The sequence below is a fragment of the Fusarium coffeatum genome, assembly GCF_003316985.1.
Source record: "Fusarium coffeatum strain FIESC_28 chromosome Unknown BRIP53273_contig_2, whole genome shotgun sequence".
NCBI lineage: Eukaryota > Fungi > Ascomycota > Sordariomycetes > Hypocreales > Nectriaceae > Fusarium > Fusarium coffeatum.
The window spans coordinates 2,748-22,905 of NW_022157801.1; the positions used below are offsets into that span (position 1 = coordinate 2,748).

The 20,158-nt window shown below is 47.4% G+C and overlaps 7 protein-coding genes across 7 annotated transcripts; 5 read left to right on the plus strand and 2 right to left on the minus strand.

Moving 5' to 3' along the window:
• Positions 1-314: 314 nt before the first annotated feature.
• Positions 315-713, plus strand: FIESC28_00064 (uncharacterized protein; the record flags this gene model as incomplete). Its single annotated transcript, XM_031154215.1, has 1 exon — positions 315-713. One exon carries the CDS (start codon positions 315-317, stop codon positions 711-713), a length of 399 nt encoding a protein of 132 aa, XP_031021711.1.
• A 2,189-nt stretch (positions 714-2,902) lies between these two features.
• On the plus strand, positions 2,903-3,680 carry FIESC28_00065 (uncharacterized protein; the record flags this gene model as incomplete). The annotated part of the gene is made up of 4 exons (XM_031154216.1): positions 2,903-2,972; positions 3,021-3,094; positions 3,145-3,414; positions 3,465-3,680. The coding sequence occupies 4 exons, from the start codon at positions 2,903-2,905 to the stop codon at positions 3,678-3,680; spliced, it is 630 nt and encodes a 209-aa protein (XP_031021712.1).
• Positions 3,681-3,911: 231 nt separating this feature from the next.
• FIESC28_00066 (uncharacterized protein) lies at positions 3,912-5,290 on the minus strand (the record flags this gene model as incomplete). Its single annotated transcript, XM_031154217.1, has 3 exons — positions 3,912-4,071; positions 4,122-4,722; positions 4,849-5,290. The coding sequence occupies 3 exons, from the start codon at positions 5,288-5,290 to the stop codon at positions 3,912-3,914; spliced, it is 1,203 nt and encodes a 400-aa protein (XP_031021713.1).
• A 3,265-nt stretch (positions 5,291-8,555) lies between these two features.
• On the plus strand, positions 8,556-9,112 carry FIESC28_00067 (uncharacterized protein; the record flags this gene model as incomplete). Its single annotated transcript, XM_031154218.1, has 2 exons — positions 8,556-8,767; positions 8,818-9,112. The coding sequence occupies 2 exons, from the start codon at positions 8,556-8,558 to the stop codon at positions 9,110-9,112; spliced, it is 507 nt and encodes a 168-aa protein (XP_031021714.1).
• A 561-nt stretch (positions 9,113-9,673) lies between these two features.
• FIESC28_00068 (uncharacterized protein) lies at positions 9,674-10,807 on the minus strand (the record flags this gene model as incomplete). Its single annotated transcript, XM_031154219.1, has 1 exon — positions 9,674-10,807. One exon carries the CDS (start codon positions 10,805-10,807, stop codon positions 9,674-9,676), a length of 1,134 nt encoding a protein of 377 aa, XP_031021715.1.
• A 1,226-nt stretch (positions 10,808-12,033) lies between these two features.
• FIESC28_00069 (uncharacterized protein) lies at positions 12,034-12,960 on the plus strand (the record flags this gene model as incomplete). The annotated part of the gene is made up of 1 exon (XM_031154220.1): positions 12,034-12,960. One exon carries the CDS (start codon positions 12,034-12,036, stop codon positions 12,958-12,960), a length of 927 nt encoding a protein of 308 aa, XP_031021716.1.
• A 3,656-nt stretch (positions 12,961-16,616) lies between these two features.
• On the plus strand, positions 16,617-18,684 carry FIESC28_00070 (uncharacterized protein; the record flags this gene model as incomplete). The annotated part of the gene is made up of 2 exons (XM_031154221.1): positions 16,617-18,283; positions 18,525-18,684. 2 exons carry the CDS (start codon positions 16,617-16,619, stop codon positions 18,682-18,684), a joined length of 1,827 nt encoding a protein of 608 aa, XP_031021717.1.
• Positions 18,685-20,158: the final 1,474 nt, after the last annotated feature.

The window sequence follows — 20,158 nt, forward strand, 5'->3', positions numbered from 1 at the left end:
GGTCAAAAGGACTGTCTAGACTCCTTGGCGTTGGCCCGAAGCGAGATAATACCCGTCTCGCTTAGCATCTCAGCCTCTCTACTAACCCAATCCATCCCATAGACCCCATAAATAGCACAGAAGGATCAGAATCAAACCACCTTACATTCCAAAGAAGCAATCACAATCTACATGCAAGCTCGCAATTGACCCACAATGTCCCAAATCCTACTTGACTCCGAGGTATAAAACAACGCGTAGTAAGCCTCTTGAATCATCGTCACTCAACGCTCATTACTGTATTTCTGCAAATCATCACACTCGTTCAACTCAAAATGGCTCGATCAATCGCCCTTACCGCACTTCTCTTCGCTCTGCCTATCGCAGCTGAGATCACCAACACCCCTGTCAATTCCGCCACTGCCACTGTCGACACGCAAGATGCGATCTCGTCGGTCGAGTCCTCAATCACCTCCCTTGAAAACACTATCCCTATGACGACTGCTGCCCCCGAAACAACCCTGAACTCGGACGATATTACCATGGTAGTCTACTCCACTCAAACCCGAAGTAATGGTATAGATTATATGGCATCAGCGTATACTCGGGTCAATGGAACTTTCCCCCCAGCTGCTTACCCTACCGATGTCGTCGACAATGCTGGATCTGGATTGGTGGTTAAGTCTGCCGGACTTGTTGGTGGACTTGCTTGTGCTCTTGCCGCTATGCTCTAGGCGAATTTTGTTGGATACACATAAGGATATATTTACTGTTGCTCGAGCGTGTAGTTAGCCTGTCTCAACGCCCCATTAGTCCCTCGCGGCAGTAAAGCTTTCCGATAGTTTCTCTTCTTATTAACTCTCTTACTATAATCCACTTAGAAGCACCTCACTGCAACGCTTCCTTGTCTTCAACGTCTTCATCATACTAAAGCTTCAATTACTGGGTATGTTCAGATCATTAATTACTTTTGGTGAGATAAGTTTCAGACGATAGGGGATAAGGAAAAACGCTTTATCGATAAGATAACATGTTATCGATAAGAAGAACTGATAGCTGTTAAGGAAAAGAGTAAGTGAAGTGATTATCGAAGAGAAAATGGCTGATCGTCCCGCGCTAATCACATACAACTTTTGTTCTAAATTGCCATCCTTGGTGAGCGATGCACTATTTCATTCAAGTCTACAATACAACAAGTAAAACCCCTTATAACTTAATTCAATGGTAGATATACGAAGCCTGACAAAATGACACGCTGAGCTGAATGCAGTTCTCCTGCAAGAATCACCAAATATTGTTACGGAAACTACCCTACAAAGTCAACTTACTCCAACAGCACAGTGCAATTCCCCAGCCCAGTACCAAGAGTGGAGCGTTCAAGCGCTCAGACATCTCAGTGGAGGGCTTGTCCGGCGAGGCAGACAAGCGAAGAGCGCAGTTCTTTGTCAAGACCGAGAGGCTAGCAGGGTCCCCTTGTTTCACGCTCCAAACTAGCTCCCGTCCTTTCTTGTACCGGCACAGGTCTGCGCTCTGGAAATTGTTAGTGGAGGTGAGCACTGTGAATTAATCCCTGCAACAGAACGCGCGATCAGAGCGCGCTATCCCAGCCTCCCCATTTCAATATCTGGCAGGCAATAGAACACAAATGCGGTGAAAGGTGAGGCGCTCCTGTGTCGTTGCGATTGTCATCTGCCCTGTCATACTCCGCCAAACACCTGTTCCAAATAACACTACTATTGATCTATTACTTTCTCGTGCAATCCAGATGTGCATTACACATCGACGTCAGTTATTCGCGTTGACACAATTTTATTTCGCTTGTCTATGTGATGCTGCAGAATCACATTTCAACTCAACAGCTGTGAAATGGATGATTATACTGCATGTCTACATCAGACATTAAAGATCAATTGAACAGTTTACCCTAGAGCTTCCAATACAAAAACGTAACGCTGCAGATCGTGATAACGTTAATTTCACAGGTCCCCATCAGTTGGCATTGCAACCTTTCCTTCCCCGGAATGTGGACCGGACGAGCCGCTCCGATGTTTCCTCCACTTGGTCGAAACGCAGCTGCAGATCCACCGTTTACACTTGCATCTACTTCGACTCTATAGTCTAATTGCAAGGAGACACTATCGGTGTCTGCCGCAATACTAACAGCGTTTAGTTTGACTTTAGTCCTCGAAGCATTTTATCAGTTGCTGCCAAGTTCAAAACTTGGCTGGACATGAAGTCAATTCGCAGTACATGAGTCAGATCCCAGTTTATCAGTAATGTCACTCAATATACCAGAGTAAAACAATGTAGTCTGGGATATAAGACCTAAGCGTCAAATTGATATCACAACACAGATAATTCATCTCAAATTAATGACGCAGGGATCGACCCACGTGTTCATGTGATGGACGAACGTTTCAACTGTTCTTCGGATAAGGCTGCAAAACAAAGCATAGACCACATGCTAGTCTGCGCATCTTCGACTTCATCTCAAGATGATTGTTCCCGGTGCAACCGAGCGCAGCACTGCGAAGATTTTCTCCATCAAGGTAAAACACCAGACTTTAAATCTTGCAGTAGTATAATCTACATCAGCTACGCTTACCATAGCGCGACAGATATCGCTATGATGTTTGTTTCAAACAAAGGGCCAGCCTTATGCGAAACGTGTTTTCCTTCCCATGGTCCGAATTACAACGGATGAGATCATCGTGGTAGCTCAAGCCTCAGTTGACAATCAGGAAACATAAATACTCGGTCCTCTGCGCCAGTTCATCAATTATTCTCACAGCAATCCATTCATTCAATCATTCAATCATTCCATTACATTCTTTCCACCTCTTCAACAACAAACTTTTTGTCACTCTTTGACTTTATCTACTTCTCTTTCCCTCTTTACTTTATACCCTTACCTTTTCTCAAAATGAAGTTCTTCACTGTCTTCTCTGCTATCCTTGCCTCTGGCACTGCCATGGCTGCCTCTGTTCCCAACAGTATGTTCTGCCCTCACTATCATTGAAGCTTGTTCTAACATCATATAGCCCGCGGCCTGTCTTCCACTCTTGCCACCCGAAACGTCGAGGTCCAGGCTAGCCCTGAGACCAGGGATGTCAAGGTAATTTCACCGATCCAAGACACCGAGGAAGCTACTGACTGTCTGAACAGGATGACATTACCTCTTTCTTTGACTCTATCATCCCTACCTCTGATGAGAAGAGCCAGACTCCCGAGGGAGTTGAGAAGCGTGATGTTCTCGAGAACATTGTCGGTGGCGTGAAGGGCCTTGTCCCAGGCGCCAATGCATCCCAGCAAAAGACAGACTACAACAAGCTCATCAACCATGGCTACAACGTCACTGCTGAATACTTCGGCTCCGTCGATCTCAACGCCAAGGCTAATGTCGGCATCGAGTGGGCTATCGGCAAGATCACCACCGTAAGTCATCCCCAACCAGACACATAAAGCACATACTAATACATCCACAGACCATTCCTGGGGCTTCTATCTTCATATCTCTTCTCAGCGGCTTCAAGATCGCACTTGGCAAGCTTGACCTGAACGCTTGGGCTTCAAGCGCTCTGGCCATTGTCGGCAAATTCGTTTCTTCCACCGACTTCAATGCTGCTATTACCGCTGCTATCAAGTTCTGCGAGAACATTGCCAGCCAGGTCTCTGCTGCTTCGGCTTCGGCTTCGGCTTAGGCTAAGGCTTACGGTTACGCTGGAATGATTGAATGATGCCTGGGCGGGTACTAGGTAGTTAGATTGCAATACACCACTATTGACTAGTGAATCTACTTCTTGTGATTTGGACATTTTGTGCTATATGTAAGAGTGGGAGGGAGGGCAAATGTGATGCCAGGTGATCGATGAAGACATGGAAAGTCAGATTGGGCTTGAGTATCCTACGGTTATTACTTTGCCCTGATGTCTCTAGCGCTCTCCGTTCTTTTTCAGCCATTTCCCTTTGGACCAAATTGATTCCATCAACCGAGATAAAAATCCGCGATCTGACGACACTGTACTGACATCGCGCTCAGTAGCATAGCGAACATGAGTTACCAAACCTGGATTATACGATAGCTTCACGCTTCTAAAAATTGTCAGCGTCAGTGTCAGTATGCAAAAAGAGGTCGAACGTACCTTTCTTCGGTAGAATGAACGTTGCTGCTGAAGTGGTCCACCTCAAAGACTGGTAATAGAGCTGGATGAAATCGATCGCCTGAACCTCTACGCCATATTCTTAGATGGGCGGCATCAACTATATGACCGTCTTCGCTATCAGAAGCGCAAGCCACTATATAGTCGTCTTCAATATCGGTATCGGAAACAAGAGGCATGCTTAGAGTGATGTTCTGGACCTGCTTCAGGGGTGCCAGCGCCTCTTTAATGGACTCAACGCCTAACTGTGTGATGTCATATGGACTTTGGTCCATGTTGTCGGCGTTCTCGTCAAGGAGCAATACAGTCGAGCGAGCAGCTATCCAGACATTGAGGGCTGTGAGGTTCTGTAAAAGATCCAGTCGTAATGCATGAAAGTCAGAGGAACTGTGTCGCTCTTGCAATTCCGGAGTGATGATTGGAGACGAAGAAGGCAACAGCATGGGGAAGACTGGCTCTAACGATAGCTCGATATGTCTGCCATACGTGCGAAATCCAGGTGGTGGAATAGCCACTTGGCAATCTTGGTTCCAGCGATCGGGCACTTTACAGAAACCCACAAACAAGTTTAGAGCAACGATGTCTGTGAAGATAAAGGTCGTGGATTCATATATCGACTGGATGCATTCTGAAGATCTGGCAAAGAATAAGCGACATGTCTGTGGTTTTGAATGTTGGTCTCACATAGTGCGGCATGTTAAGAGCATACTTAAATAGGGGCTCCATGTCGCTGACCCTTCCGAAGTTTGACTCCAGCAAGGTGTAGGAGAAGAACACATGGTAACGCCTGGGCTTGCATCGTCACCATATACCTGTCCGATGCGTTCTCCGCAAGCAAAGTGATTCTTCCAGGCAGAATATAGCTGCAGAGCATAGGTCTCATTGCTGAAACTCTCACCCAACGCAACCCCAAGCTCCATCCTGGTTTTATTTATGGCCTGTTGAAGGCCATCTTCTACTTCAAATGGCGTCGTACATTGCCATCGGCAGAAGTGAGATTTCGTTACGTCATTCTTGTCATGGTGCCAAATGATGTGTTGGCGAAGGCCGCAAGAACGCCATAGCTCGAGATATACCTTGTCGCGAAGTTCACGAGGAAAACGCGTAATAAACGAGGACTGAAGCTGTGAATCAAATGACTGTTCGGACATTTTCGATTAGTGTTGAGGATGTTAAGCTTATGTTCAAGCGGGGAATATGGTGTTTTTTTTAAGAACACACTTCCCCCACCTTTCTCTTTTGCAGATCATTGACGAAACACCGCCTCTCACCCCCAAATACGATGGACTGCCAGGTGGAATATCATAGTGCATCCTGAAAGCACCGATATGCGATATGGAGACATGAAAAGCTAGCACGCCTCAACAAAGAACCCAAAAGTCATTTTCTCATCAGTCATTCCTTGTCAAAAGAAAGCTATTAATGAATGGTATGCAATGGAAACGCTCAGCTATGTATGCAAGACAGCCGCAGGCAGAGTCTGAAAGAATGAAGTGGAGGGCATTGTTCCTTCTACGTTGTGGCGGTTGTGGCGCTTCGCAATAATCGCTTAGCACAAACGGGATGTAGAAAGACCAGACGTTGAATCATTTTGGATCAAATCGACAAGTGTGAGCAGACAAAGAATTTCAGTCAGCCACAGCTCACTCACCATGAATGTCATGTTCAGCCCTGCCAAGTCTTTGATAGCCCATCTATGACGGATCCTATCTTTTTAAGCAATTATAGGACGTTTGAATGAGATGAACTGAGTTAAATAGTAACGGAGCCCGTTGTTGAAATCCCATCTTTTGTGGTTATACTTCTGTACAATTACAAACAAGCATCAACACCAAATCAACATCATGTGCGAAACCAACTCAGTCACGTTGATCTGTAACGTCCCCGTCGAAATCTACTTCCCTCGCAAGAAAACACATATCTGCCCAGAATCCACTTCTGCGCTCAAATTCACGGCTTCATTATCTACCACCTCCTCCAACAATTGCGCGACAACAACCCAGCCACCATCATTACCAACGACAAATTCATCATGTGAATGCTTCTTGGGGTTTGCAACCTTGACTTCAAACCGATCGCCTGCATTATCGTCCCCGCTCTCAAGACCAGCATCAAATCCATTTGGCGCAAGATTGTTCAGTTCGAGATGGTCAACAAGGCTTGCGGAAAGTGGACTTTTGACAGAAGGTACCACTTTGAATCGATTGAGGCACTTGGGATTTGGTACAAGACTATTCTGGGTGAACCCAACGCCTTTGAAAATGGACGACCGGTGTTGAGCTCCAAGGTATGTTATATGTGAATCTAGGGAATGAATGATGGCAGTAACTAGGAGAAGAAGAACGAGAAGCAGATGAAGAGACTCCAAATCAAAGAGCCCAAGAGGGTTTACATACAGGAAGAAAAGAAGGGGCACGTGCCTGGGAAGGATAGAGGATCTTCGCTTTCGTAAAAGCCTCACGAGGCATGCCTCCAAAAATCAACCAAGGATTGATCAGAATGGAGCGGCGTTTGGCTTATTAAGCTGACCCTTTCACCTCTGACTGCCATTGCTCCTGGGTCCAAGTCTCAGGGTCTTGAAGGCTTACCAGAAGTCATGCACCAAGGTAGGTTTTGCAACGGCAAAGCCGCAAAGGAGTTGTAACCATATCAATAGCTATGAGTTGTATGTATTGCTTTATTTGTAGTTATCAAAATCAACACCCTCAACCAACTGATCTTGAGTGATACAAACGCTTGATGATGGAAGTGAGAGAAAGAGTGGAGCCGTCCGATTCGGGATCAAAATATCCTTATCCCAATCCCTCCGAGCTCCCAATGACCAACGACTGGGCCCCTGGCTCACCTCTCTATGCTGATTGATGTTTCCAGAGGGTTCGCTGACTGTCCACAATCGAATACCCAGCCAGCCAGCTCACGGGGAGACTTGGCCACGCATGTCTTAAAGCTGCATCGGCCTCTCGACAGCCCGAGCCCGATGTTTCAGTTCCAGCCACATACCAGTTCTGCCAGCCTATCCCACTGACAGCGTTCCAGCCTGTGCGGATACTGGCGCTTCCAAACCGGCTCAAAGGTACTTTTCTCTTTCCCCCTCTCAGTCTCCTCCTTAGATGAGGTATTCCTGAGTATACATGAGCTGGCACTGTGGCTTGATGTATGTCTTGCTGGTTGGAGATGGCGCTGAGGCTGGACATCAGCTGCAACGGATCGGACCGTTAGTTATCTCCTGTCAGTATGGGGTCAGGTCGTCAGAATGATTGGTGGCCGAGAGCATCAGTTTCAGCGAGCATAGAACAGCGGTCAGCTTATTCCATTTGACACCCTGGAGCTTAGAACACATTTATTGTGCTACCCATCTGTCTGTGCTCTGTGAGTTACTCAATTGACCAAAACTCATACTCCACAGACCATGGATAGAAATTTTGCTAGACCGACGGCAATGCGTCATCGAGCAGATATCCCACGATTGGAATCTATCATCTGCAATGGCCGCCAAGGCCAGGAAAAGCCATTTTCTAAGCGACGTAGTGCAGAAGGCCTCAAAATCAAGCCACACCTCGTATTCGTATCTGTGCAACAAAGCGGTTAAACCTGGCTCCACCGCTTCAGGTGTCCTGTAACATGCAAACACAGCGGCTTGTACATCATCGCATAGCAATTATTCCTCCATTCTAAACGCATTTGGATGAAGGAAGGCTGTTGTGTTTGCAGATCGTCTTGATCATGTCGAGGTTCGTACCGCGCCCGTTTCTTTTGCATTGTGGCCTGTGGCACGTGGCATTTACTACCGTACAGTCCAGGAAGTCTAGGCTATTGCCCACATGAATCCCCAATGTACTCTTTCTCGCGTGCGGCACACCGATGAAGCCCTGCCCGGCTATGTAGTAGAGAGATAACGGCCCTGTAATATCAGGGAGAAACACGTACTGGAGAAGTTCTCCACGCCATGACATTATAGTGCACAATCTCACTTTTTGCCCTTCAAGGCACTCAGAACAATCGCTCTCAAATGTAACTCGATTCCAACTAGCTAGACCATGAGAGCAGAGTCAAAGACAATTGTTTCCCAATATGTCGATAGCATTTCTTTTTCTCGCTGCAAACTGCGGCCTGCAAGGGGCCACCTACTACTGCAGCATCAATCAAGCCTGATGAATAGGGCTCGTTCGTCGTTCGCCCTGGATGGTAAATTTGCTGCGGCTTCCGTCACACGAAAGCCTTGGATCATGGTCAACGTGAGTTATAAGTACGGCATCAATATGCCGTAGAGATGAATACGATATGTCAATCTATACAATGGCTTCTATCATGTCTGACGTTTCACCTGTATTTCCCTATCTTGGGCGCAAGGACTGTTTGGACAATTCTTACATACTATCTCAGCCACTCTCCCCAATCGGCTCCATCACTTCTACAATGGAGTCTGTGAGTTTCTGCTCATCAGATTCCTCTTGCTCGCCTCCTCCCTTTGCCGATTCCTGTATTCCCGTCAAGCGGAAGTTATCGGAGCTTTACGCGGATGAGCAACCTTGCACCCTCTTGCCTCCCGCAAAACGTGTCAAGGTCGATGATGATCCCAATCTGCCACGCGTGCAGATGACTTGTATGAAGCTGTTCCTACTTGGAGTGTAAGTCCATAATGATTCATCACAACTGGTGTTGAGTACTAACCATGCAGATTGAAATCGTATCACAGAACCCCTAGCCCAGTTCCTAAAAGAAAGGCCGCGCAGACCAAGATGAGCCACGGAACAATTACCCATGTACTTCAGCGACTGGATTGTCTTGGCATGGTTGCTCAGAACATCAACAATGCGCTTGACCAAATAGAAAGGAATGTACATGTCCTTGCATCGTATATGGGGGATGAAGCCGGCAAGATCCCTGATAGTTTCAAGCTGGCCCGTTTTGGTTGTAAGAAGTTACTGAGTGCTTATAATGAGAGGCTTAACTATCTGGATGAGCTGAGTTGAGGGGTGTGAGCAAACAAGGTTTAATTAGAGGGCACTAGCAACGGGCCGCCCCGGGTTGAGATGGTGTGTTCTTGGGACATGCGATGCGCCAGGTCAGAAGTTAGTCTCAGATAGCAGGCACAACAAATGCTATGATGGTCCAGTTCCACAGTATCGAGCAACCCCCCGAAATCGCTCCCGCCTGTTGCATGATCCACACACTCGTGAAGACTGAACACCAGGTCAGTATTTCCACGGTTATGGCACGTGTTTAACAGAGAAATTCTCCTCGGTGGATGAGACAGCCAAAATAAAGTAAGTGGTTGGGCGCTATCCAAGTTACTTCTATGCCGCACAGGTCAAGGTGACGAAGCCAGTACCTTTGTTACTGCCCCCATCTCCATTGTCTCACTCGCCCCGCTGGGCAATCCAGACAACAACCTCTGTAGGATTTGATTGGAGCACTGCAGTTCCGGAAACACGCAGAAGACGAGACTCGCTTATGCAGCATTAATACGTTCTTGATCAATCACACATAATAACAAATCATCGCATTGCAAACTATTGTTAATTGTCTCGATATCATACAGCGCTTTGCATCATGGCAACTCCATTCTCAACCCGAACCTCCACAAGATCGTCACACTCTAGCATTAAAGGTGGAATCATCATCTGGAAGCTGTCCCGAGGCACACGACCATCCTCACATATCTTCCTGAACTCTTCACAGTCGCCAAGGCACCACCACATACCCCTAGGCTCCATTTTTAAACCATAACGTCCATCTGGAAGCTCAGAAAGGAAATTGCTTACATCAACATCCCTCACAAGCGGCACACCGGGTCTCAAGGTCGTTAGGACATCCAATTCTGGTCTTGAGTCATGTTGCGGTAGTCTTCCACCGCAAAGACCTGGGCTCCGCGGTCCCTGCACAATCCCGTTTGTAGAAAGGTCGAGTATCTGGATCGTTTCTTCGGGCGCCGGATTCTCATCGAGGATCCTAGGACGGTTATCATCGGGCGTAACATCGTAAGCGCCGTGTTGGACGAGGAAACTCTGACGACCGCGTGTCTGGACGCTAACAGGCTCAGATCCCATGTTGGTAACAGAAATGGCAAGCCAGGTAGCATTGTCGCTTGTCTTCAGCTGCATCTTGGTTTGTAACTCTGGTGGCCACAGAAGAGACTCCATGACTTCAAAGATTGCCTGGCCATCGACTCTACGGCTAATCAACTGACATCGATCTGTTTGTCGCGGCTCTTTTTTGTCGACGAAATCGTATGCGCTCGGTCCAAGCTGCCAGCCGGATACATTTTGAACTGCATATTCTTTTCCTGCTTTGAAGAATGAAGCAAGTTCACTGTTGGGCTCAACACGGTAGTGATATTCTGTTATCCAGTTTCTCCAATTCCCTGCTCTCCCAACTGGGGAGAGTAGAGTGAAATATTGATCTGGACTGTCGATATTATCGAGTTCCCCGACATCGAGTCGTACGTATTGCTTCGTTCTTGGGTTATACTCTCGCAATTGCAGAAGGTCGTTGGACAGCGCGTATGGGACATCGAAGATAGTTCCTTTTGTATGGATACGTAGTGGTCGAGGGTCCGTATCGTCGCGGCGGCAAATACCGAAGATGATAGTAAATGGAAGTCTGCCTGACTGGTCGAAGACTCGATAGTTTCGGCTGATGACGGTCCAGACCTTGAGTGATGCCATAGTGGAAGTTCTTTGTCTCTCGGCGTAAGGCAGGATACTAATCGACAATACAGACAAAGCTATCCAAATGCGAGAGTTGGAATTGCAGGTTCAGGGTTACTGTGGTAGGTTTGCAAGAGTTGATGCAAATGTTGAGTTCCGGGAATTTGGGCTGTGGTCATCGTTGCGTCATCTAGCCGCCGCCATCAACCCGTCTGACCCAATGCTATGCTTCGCCTGTCCAATGAGTTCGGACTTGACCGAGCATAAAACTGGAACGTTGTTTGTGACAGCTAATGAGTCACACTCGATGATCTGCAAATGAACAAGCCTCTGTCGATCTTACATCACAGCATCCAGGAATCCACCATAGGCGAGCAGGTGATGTCTCAAGAAATACTAGGCAACTGAAAGTCACTCTTTTGAAGTTGTGCTATTGCGACGGCTGTGTAGTAAGACCCTCATCTTCGGTAATTACTTCATGGGGTAAGTCATCTACAACGCAAAGCAAAAGTTCTGTTGTTGGTTCTGAGGAAACGCAGAATTACAACACCGTCTACCGAAATAAGGTAGGATCTGCAATCAGGAGATTTATGTTAGTAAGGAATATCGTCAGAGGCTCAAAGCGCGCTCGGAAACTCTACTGCATGTCAACTCTTGGCAACCAACCAACACTCAAATCTCCAACCAACGCAGTCGGAATATTCTTCAGCACTGCTGGAATCGAGATCGCTGCTACGTAGGGATTCTGATATCACGACTTGACAACATCCAAGCAAGAAGAAGCTCGAGACTAAACAAAACTTCAGTCACATAATTCCAAGTTCCTGTCCTAATTGGGTTTCCCAGTATAATGATTTGTGAAGTTGATACCATTCTCTGTATACATACTTCGGCTCTAGTTCCTAGAGTTTGAAGCTCCTATAGGGAAATAAAAGATATCGCTCGGACTGAGAAGAAACAGGGCATTGGCATTAAAGCCTTGTGCTTTGACTTTGTTGGTTCTGGGATAAATCGAGGTGGAGGTGAGGTAGTAACGTAGGGATCCTCATCTTGAAAGTGTTGGGTCTGCCATAGCCAGAGATATCGGCGCATACCATGGCAAGTTCGAGTCATTGGAATCAAACACCGGACAATTGGATCTGTTCGATTAGCATCATACGACCAGAGCCATGAATTATAAATAGTCTAGAGAGATCACTGCTAGAGAAGAATACTATCCAACAATCTACACTTTCATCATTATCATGTCTTTCATCAAAGGTCTCCTCTTTTCAACCTCACTGGCAATTGCCAACGCCAAACCAATATCTCCTTCCAAAGTTGTGAGAGCCGCTGCCTCACCCTCCACCTTTCCGCTTGGTGATGCTTGTGAAAACGAGTGGAAGTATCTCAACTTTGACTCTGGCAGCGATGCTGATAAGGCTCACCTTCAGAAACTGCACGATGTCATCTGTAATGGAGAGCTCCGTGCCGTTGCTGCGTGGGGAGTTCAGGCTGCGGAGGACAGTAAAAAGTCCACCAATGTCGCCTACGATGTCTTCTTCAGCGCGGAGGAAGATATACCAGCCACGATCCAAGACGTTCTGAGCCGTATCGCTGGCCAGAGCACTACCGAGGGAAAAATTGGAAAGATAGTAGGGACGATGATTGTCGATAATAACGGTAAGTGTGCTGCTATTCCTGATACGGTTGATGTACTAAGAGACCTAGACTTTAAGGGACGTTGTGACGGCAAAGAGACAGAGGCCTACACTGATACGGACACGGATAAACGCGAGAAGATCCATTTCTGCGATCTTGGCTATGATAAGCCAATTGGTGGAGGAGACATCCAGTGTAGCAGCCTCGACAAATACCCTAGCATCAAGATCGATACGTTTTCCCGCGTCGCTCTACATGAGACACTTCACTACAGTACAGTTGGACCGGCCTCTAAGCTAGACTCACAGATTGTCGACCAGAAGAACCGGGATGGGGACTATGCGTATGGACCGGAACGCGCCCATGGCCTCAACGATCCAGACCAGGATGGTCAGCCTGGTAAAGCGGAGAGTAACGCTGATAATTATGCCTGGATGGCGGTAACTTCCTGGGTCAGCTACTTATGTACTCCTGAGGATGAGCAGGATGCCTGGGACAGTTATTTTTCCGAGGATCCGCCTGAGTATTAGATGCTGGATAATGTACCTGCTTGGAGTGACTAGAGACTGGTGTACGGTCGTTTTTAGAACACTGTCCGAGTGGAAAAGCTGCATCAACCATTAATAGTATGGCAACTGGGAGGAGATTTAATCCATCAAAGCTGCTCAAACAAGGAGTATCTATTACTTGTAGTAAATGATTGTCCTCTACGACTGTTCATCCGTCGTCTGCTCCATTAATTATTTCGCTGTGTCAAGATTCATTCTCAACGTTAACCTGTTCCTCCAAAGGATGCCTTAACCCAAGCCCGATATCGGTCTCGATCCATTGTCTGAACGCCTTCAACGATGTAAGAAGCTGATTAGCGCCATCAGCGTCTCAACATCGCCAACGTCCAGCTCCTGCGCAATCACGATCCAGGCTCCATGCAGCGGGGCAAACCAGAGATACCACGGCCCTCCAATCACCTGGATCATTGGAGCTGTAGAAATCCTCTTTACACCAAATACAGAGATAAGTCTGAACCATGATGTTGTACAGAGCGACAATGGGACTGTTCGCCTACTTCCAGACGTTGCCAACTTGGTTTCGATGCAGATCGCGACAGGAGCGAAGCATAATGGCGGGTAGTCAGTTTGGTTGATAAACTGCGTCTCCTTCAGTTGACCCCAGGCTATCTTTGCAGTTATCTTTAATGAACTGAAGATACTCATGTGACATATCGGCGCTATTCGCTACCCGTAGCCATCCTCCAGTGAGCCAGATGTGGAATGTGAAGGTAGCTATCTTGCTCTCAAGCTCAGCTGCTCTTCCAATATGAACTGCCCGACTAGTCAGGGACAGTGCCACTGGCTATAGTGGGTACCTCCGAAGTTATTTGAGTTCATCTTATCCTGTACTCGGGCCATTGAACAGCTAGCTTGTGCACCGGATATGAAAGTTTAGAAAAGCCTAATTGGTTAACAGTCACGCTGTTTAGTTACCAGGCAAAACACTAACATACTTAAAAGACTCGTCTCGCATGTAGCTTCCTCAGTGTTCACAATATTTAATGGAGCTGTTGAAAGCCATAATCGATGCAGAGCTAGCCTGTTCAAGAGTACAACTGTTGAGTGCATGGACCTTCAAGGATTCTCAGCTGCTTAGAGTGGTTCGCTAGCGTGCAGTATGGTGGTTACGTGGCCCCGGGCTTTAAACCCGGTTCATTGGTAGTTGTTGATCCATGTCTAGAGCCGTAATCACTTGGCCAAGGGATCTGGGCCGATTGATCGCCGTATTATTTGAGAGACCTTAGAAAAAACTTCGTCTGTCCAGAGCGGTCTGTCTGTTCAGAACGCCTCAAGTGTCGATATGGTCTTGGATGCCAAGATGAATGACCCAAAACGTCATGGAAAGAGCCTGTCGGTTTTGGAGTTGAGAGGCTTTCGATCTACTAATCTTTGCCAGTTGGTTAATACTGTATGGTCTCAAACATTCTTCCACATTACCCACAGCCCATGATCCTCCAATTCGATCCTTCTTAGCAGGCCTAACTGGTCAAGTTTTTCCGTCGCTCGCGTTTGGTAGTGCTTGAGTGAAACAAGAAGCCCAATTCGAGTCTAGATTAGATAGTTGTCTGCGTGAGACATGGTATACTCGGTCATCGTTGATCTCGGTGCCCTGACTTTCCGTCTTAAAGCATCGTACCTTGTGCTCATCGTTCCAACGTTTCGTAGTTTGCTTGTAACCTCGCCCTTCCCTGCTCGCTCTCATTCTTTCGCTCGATACGCTTTTTATTTAGACGACGCACTGTCGTCTTACGTTGGATTTTCGACGGGGCGTCGAGGTTCCGGGCGATGATGGAGAGGATGGGTCAAATAGAGCATCTGTTTTTGCCGGAGAGATTAGCCTATACCTACACTTAGTTTTGAAGAGAAGTTACTCAAGCGTAGGAAGGGGGATAACGGGTGAGTCAGTGCTGATTTTGGGAAAACATTGTGCGGGTGGAAAAGGATCAGAAGGTCATGTCTGGTTTTCATAGCTCGAAAGTTGTGACCCAGTGCTCGGCAGCGCGGGAGGATGATGAGTCCGTGGCAGGTGAAAACTGCATTCGATGAAGATATAGAGACGAGAAAATCAGAGTCGGCCAAGGTTTAAGCCATGCACAGTTTTCGGCAAACGAACGATATGGAGAGGTCAAGGGTCATAAATTTGAAAGACTACCGGGTCCCTCGCACTAAAGGCGGTTCAGTGATTGATCCACTGGAGAGCGCAAAGCATTAGTGGGTCGTGGCGTCAAAAAAGACCTATCCATTCAACTTTAGCGCCTACCGACCGTCATCACGACGGGAAATGATACGAAACCTAGGCCTGTCAAACTCGCCCGTCACGGTGCTGGATACATTGAGCCGAGACTATAAGAGACGAAACAGTTTGGTCATTTCGAATGGGCCTAGACTAGTACATAGGTTATTTTATTATAATATCCTAAACCTAGCTTATCCCCCTGAACTAAGAGACGAAAGAATGTGCAAATTTAGACCTAAGAATCCTAACCCTTAGAGGGGGTCTCGTCTGGTACCCTCCCGTTTAGAAAATGGTCGTTCGAATCAAGTGTTGGACATGTGGCCATCGTGACCATGTAAGATGATTGGTCCTGTTACCCACGGGGCTCCAGTCTATGCTAGGAAGGAAGAGAGGTAGTGTAAACAGGGTATTTTACGATTTTTATCTCATTCATCCATGGGGAGGGTGGTCCCTCTGAGTTAACAAGGTGGTAAACTTTCAGGACGAGCATTCTTCTGATGCGTTATCTGAGCCTCTAATGAGAGATGCAGTCAATTTCTATGAACCCAGAGCGGCGCGTTGCAAGTGCGGGAAGCAAGGGGACGACATACAAGAGACATTTGTCCAACAACTCATTCCACAACCTGCGAGGTCGATACATACAGACAAACACGTGCTGCACCACTTCGGCGTCACTTTAACCATCAATTCATTGTTCTCTTGGAATGTCGAGGTCGACAGGAGGGAACAATGCGTTGTCAATGGACAAACTGGGCATCTGACAATGGAAGATCATTGCTCGGCATGTTCAGTGGAACATTAAGACTTCAGCAATTTCGTTCAGCAGTTACAGCACCCGCATTTAGTGGACCCCAGCGCTGACGCTTGGTAAGGGCTGCTCAGCCAGCGCAAACAAGGATCGGTAGGGCTGACACCTATCGCAAATCGGAATCCGAACATTCGTTGTCAGATTTGGAGGCCACAAGCAAGGCAACGATGTTTACTCATCGAGATGGTCGCCAAGACCACCGGTTGTGACCAGAGTGTAATAAAAAAGAAGTGAAAAAGGCAACGGTCTGGACACACCGGTACGACTAATTGACAGACAATATCAGCATGGTTTGCAGCAAGGTCGTTCAGCTTGGGCAGGCTGTGACTTGTTGGGTCTATCTAAGCCTCTTTACCGTTGGACAGTGCTTACTTGTTCGGGCAATCATACCAATGAGCAGTACCCACAACAGGTGATCACGATAACTGTGTTGGTCAGCAACGGTAGACTGACGTAGACAGTGACACAGGGTTATCCGTTGCGGCCTCGACGTTTATGGTCTCACTTCATATATCCCCGCTCCGTCTGCTCGATTTCCAAATAGCAACCGGCACGCAGAATCACTTCTTCCCAGTTCCCCAAGACTTCAATATGTCTATTGTGGGGCCCTTGGAAGACGCAGACTCTTCCCAAATTCACTTGCTCAAAGAACATATTCCGCCTTACTCGTCAGCGACTTCGTACGTCAACCGTGATATTACAGAAGAACAAGAGCATCTTGCATACATTGAGGAGTCGAACGCTGGCTTCAGGTCTACAAAACCATCTGACAATGGATATCAACTCGACGGCCCATCTCGGGCGCCTTGTGCCACTGGTATCACAATCCGTAAGGCATCACGCTACAAGCGAAACTCGAAAGGCAGAGAATTAGCGAAATTGAATAAGAAAGAAAGCATCCTATGGGTCTGGAGACTGGAGCCGGTTCTGATGTGTGTTGGGACTGGGTTCTTTGCTGCCATTTGCTTAATCTTAAACAAGTATAACGGAGAAGAGCTACCAGATTGGGACTTAATGGGCCTTACCCTCAACACACTGATATCTATCCTTGGAACGTTCTTTCGTGCCATCGTGGCGCTAATTACCTTCGAGATCATTGCGCAGCGCAAGTGGACTTGGCTCTCGCACGACAGCTTCAAACCCAGGCGGGACGTTGAGATATTTGACAGTGCCTCGCGAGGCATGTTTGGATGTCTGCGTCTAGTCCCTGTTATTATGATTCGGGACCTCGTGGCACTGGGTGCTATCGCCGTTGCAGTACTAACACTAGGCATTGGCTCCTTTACTCAGCAGTCAATCCAAACATACCAATGTCTTCGAGAGATGCGGCCGGAAGATGGAACAGCCACTATAGCTGTCGCAAATACCATTCAGTTGGAAGACTTCACTACTCTCATGGCTAATTTGCAATTGAACGTCAAGATGAAAATAGCGATGAGCGACGCAATGGTATCACCAAATGACGTCAGTTCGTTATTCAACTACCCTTCTGGAAACTGCACCTTTGCGACTTACTCCGACTCTCAAGACAATACAAATCTTTTATCACATTCAAGTCTTGGTATGTGCAGCAGATGTATCGATCTATATAACCTGGTCCGACATGAGAGACCCTCCGGACCCACACTCCCGATCAATTATTCACTGCCCGTCGAGGTTGGTGGAGAGAGGATGAGAATTGCTCTTGGGGATATCCAGGAGTTGGAACACGGCACATATATTAACGTTGCAACAGGAATGAACCTATCTTGGACCCACCAGGTTGCCACGCCTGACTTGCTGAACCGCGCACGTTGGTCTATCGCAAATATTACCTTGCTAGGCATATCCGAAGACCATTGCGGCATCGGACCGGATTCAAACATAACCTGTCCAAATACATGTAGTGAGGAGTCTCGAGAGAATCGGAGTTGCTTCGTGGATTCAAGGCGACTCAATGGACGGCCCACCGATTATGCAGCGGCCGCCTGCATCATATATCCCTGCATAAGATACTACCGCGCACAGTTTAGAGATTCTAAACCAGAGGAGACGGTGGTTTGGGATGTCCCTATGAGGAAGCAGTGGTTGTACGGACCACTCTTGTCGGCAGGATCTGGGCCCTTGAGAGCCGACTGGAAAGGTATCATGCAGCCATGTCTGGTCAACGGCACCTTGTTCACAACATTGAATATGTCCTCCCCATCGCATACCATTCCTAACCCCAGGGAATTGGTATTCCACGCTAAGAATTGGGCTTCTGAGTCTATGATCAGCTTGTATGTAGGGCCTCCCAGCATGATTTTGCCAAGACCGTTTCATCGTCGGCACTCTTTATCAATAATACTATATCTATGCAGCACATAGAAGATACAATGGAGTCTGTCGCCATGCGAATCACAAATGAAATGCGAAAGGTTGGACGAGGCCCTTTCTCAGACGCACAGCCCCTCGTGAACGGCACTGCTTGGGGAAGTCGTATTTGCGCTCGCATAGCATGGAAATGGCTTGTATTACCAGGAGCATTACTCGTGGTGTCGTCGCTGTTGCTGGTATTGACCGTGGCGAGGGATACGAACAGAAGGAATGCCTGGAAGAGCTCGATCCTTCCCTTTCTACTCATGGATCATCCTGGCGTGGAGATAATGGGATTGAGAGATTTGGACAAGACTGCCGGTAGCCTGGAGGTGAAGATACAGAATTGGCAGAAGTCAGGATCAAACAGACGAAGGGAAGAAGAAATCCAAAAGCGAGGAAGTCTTGATTGGCAGTTTGAAGGCCAGGGATAGGTACAGGAGGATCGATCAGGAACTCATCCAGCAGTATGAAGTTGGCCTCCCAAGAGACTTCGGCCAGTAGTTTAGTCCGTGGCAAGAGCAACGGCTAATGAGGCATTGACCACAATTGGTTCACAACGTCGCACTTGAAGACTGATTTCGACGAACACCTATTGCTATGAGTGGTGCGTTCAAGTGCAGTTGGTCCACCGCTCGTCAAAAGTCAGAACTTGTTGGTAAACTGGCAAGTATCGCAAGCGACGCTGAAGTTGGGCTTGTGAATGATTGGCAGATCATTACAGCTCAAACGCCAGGCCGGTGGCCTACCGAAGTACCTGGTCGCAAACAAAGAGCATTGTCGAACAGATTGGCGCAGAGGGGGATCACGATGGAGTCGCGAGTGTGACGAAATGTGGATGGGAGCTGGTTTTCAGAGTTAGTGGACTTAGCGCTGGAAATATAGGGCGTCTCTGTGTTGGCCAGGCCCTACCCTGCGGAAGACTGGTAGGACGAGATTTTTTCAACCCTCGGTCATAACCATATTGGAGATGAATTGGCTGCCTAATCGATGAATTCTTTATATCTTGTGCCCATCAGAATTGGTGCAAGTTCAAGAGGCCTTGGTCAAAAACTGTTCGTGTGTTGTTGATTAGGAATGTTTGGTGAGCAAAACTTCTCGCTAAGTTCTCGCCACCATCTTTACCAGCACCCCAGCCATGATTGCTGTCGCTAACCGCCTCCCCCAAACTCTCCATAGGTGACAGCCCACAGCATACAGATTTGTATCCAATTCTCCATCAGCTCCCATCGACGATACGCTCTGTCCAAACATGCAAATAAAGATTACCATGCGACTCAATCTACGATGGCACTTTTTTCCACGTCGAGATCCTTTAATCATAATGAGGTCCATGAGTGGTTAGCTGTCAAGTTGTGTCCAACTAATCACTTTGTCTAGGAATCAGAAAGGCCACTGCAACAACGACAGTTTAAAAGTGCGGTCCATCGACGGTGAACATTTGCAGCTACTGTTGTGCGATGAATGGGAGTCGCTGCTCACAGCGCCAGTAACGAATTGCCCGTCGAATATGATCTATATAGACAAGGCTTAGTCCTGACGACCAGACAGCTTACAATCAACAACTCAGACAGCGCACCTCACAGATCAACAACATCACAACATTGATCATCTTATCAATACAACCCACCCCGAACAAATAACATGTGTACCAAGACTTGGGTTACTACCCTATGCATGGAATGCAAGAAGACGAAGCTGGGGACTGACGAGATGTTGGTGCCTTGCGGGAGAGGATGTACTAGTCCCAGTCAGGGAACTCGAGACGTCGTAAGTGCCTACGACAGGTGTACTCAATG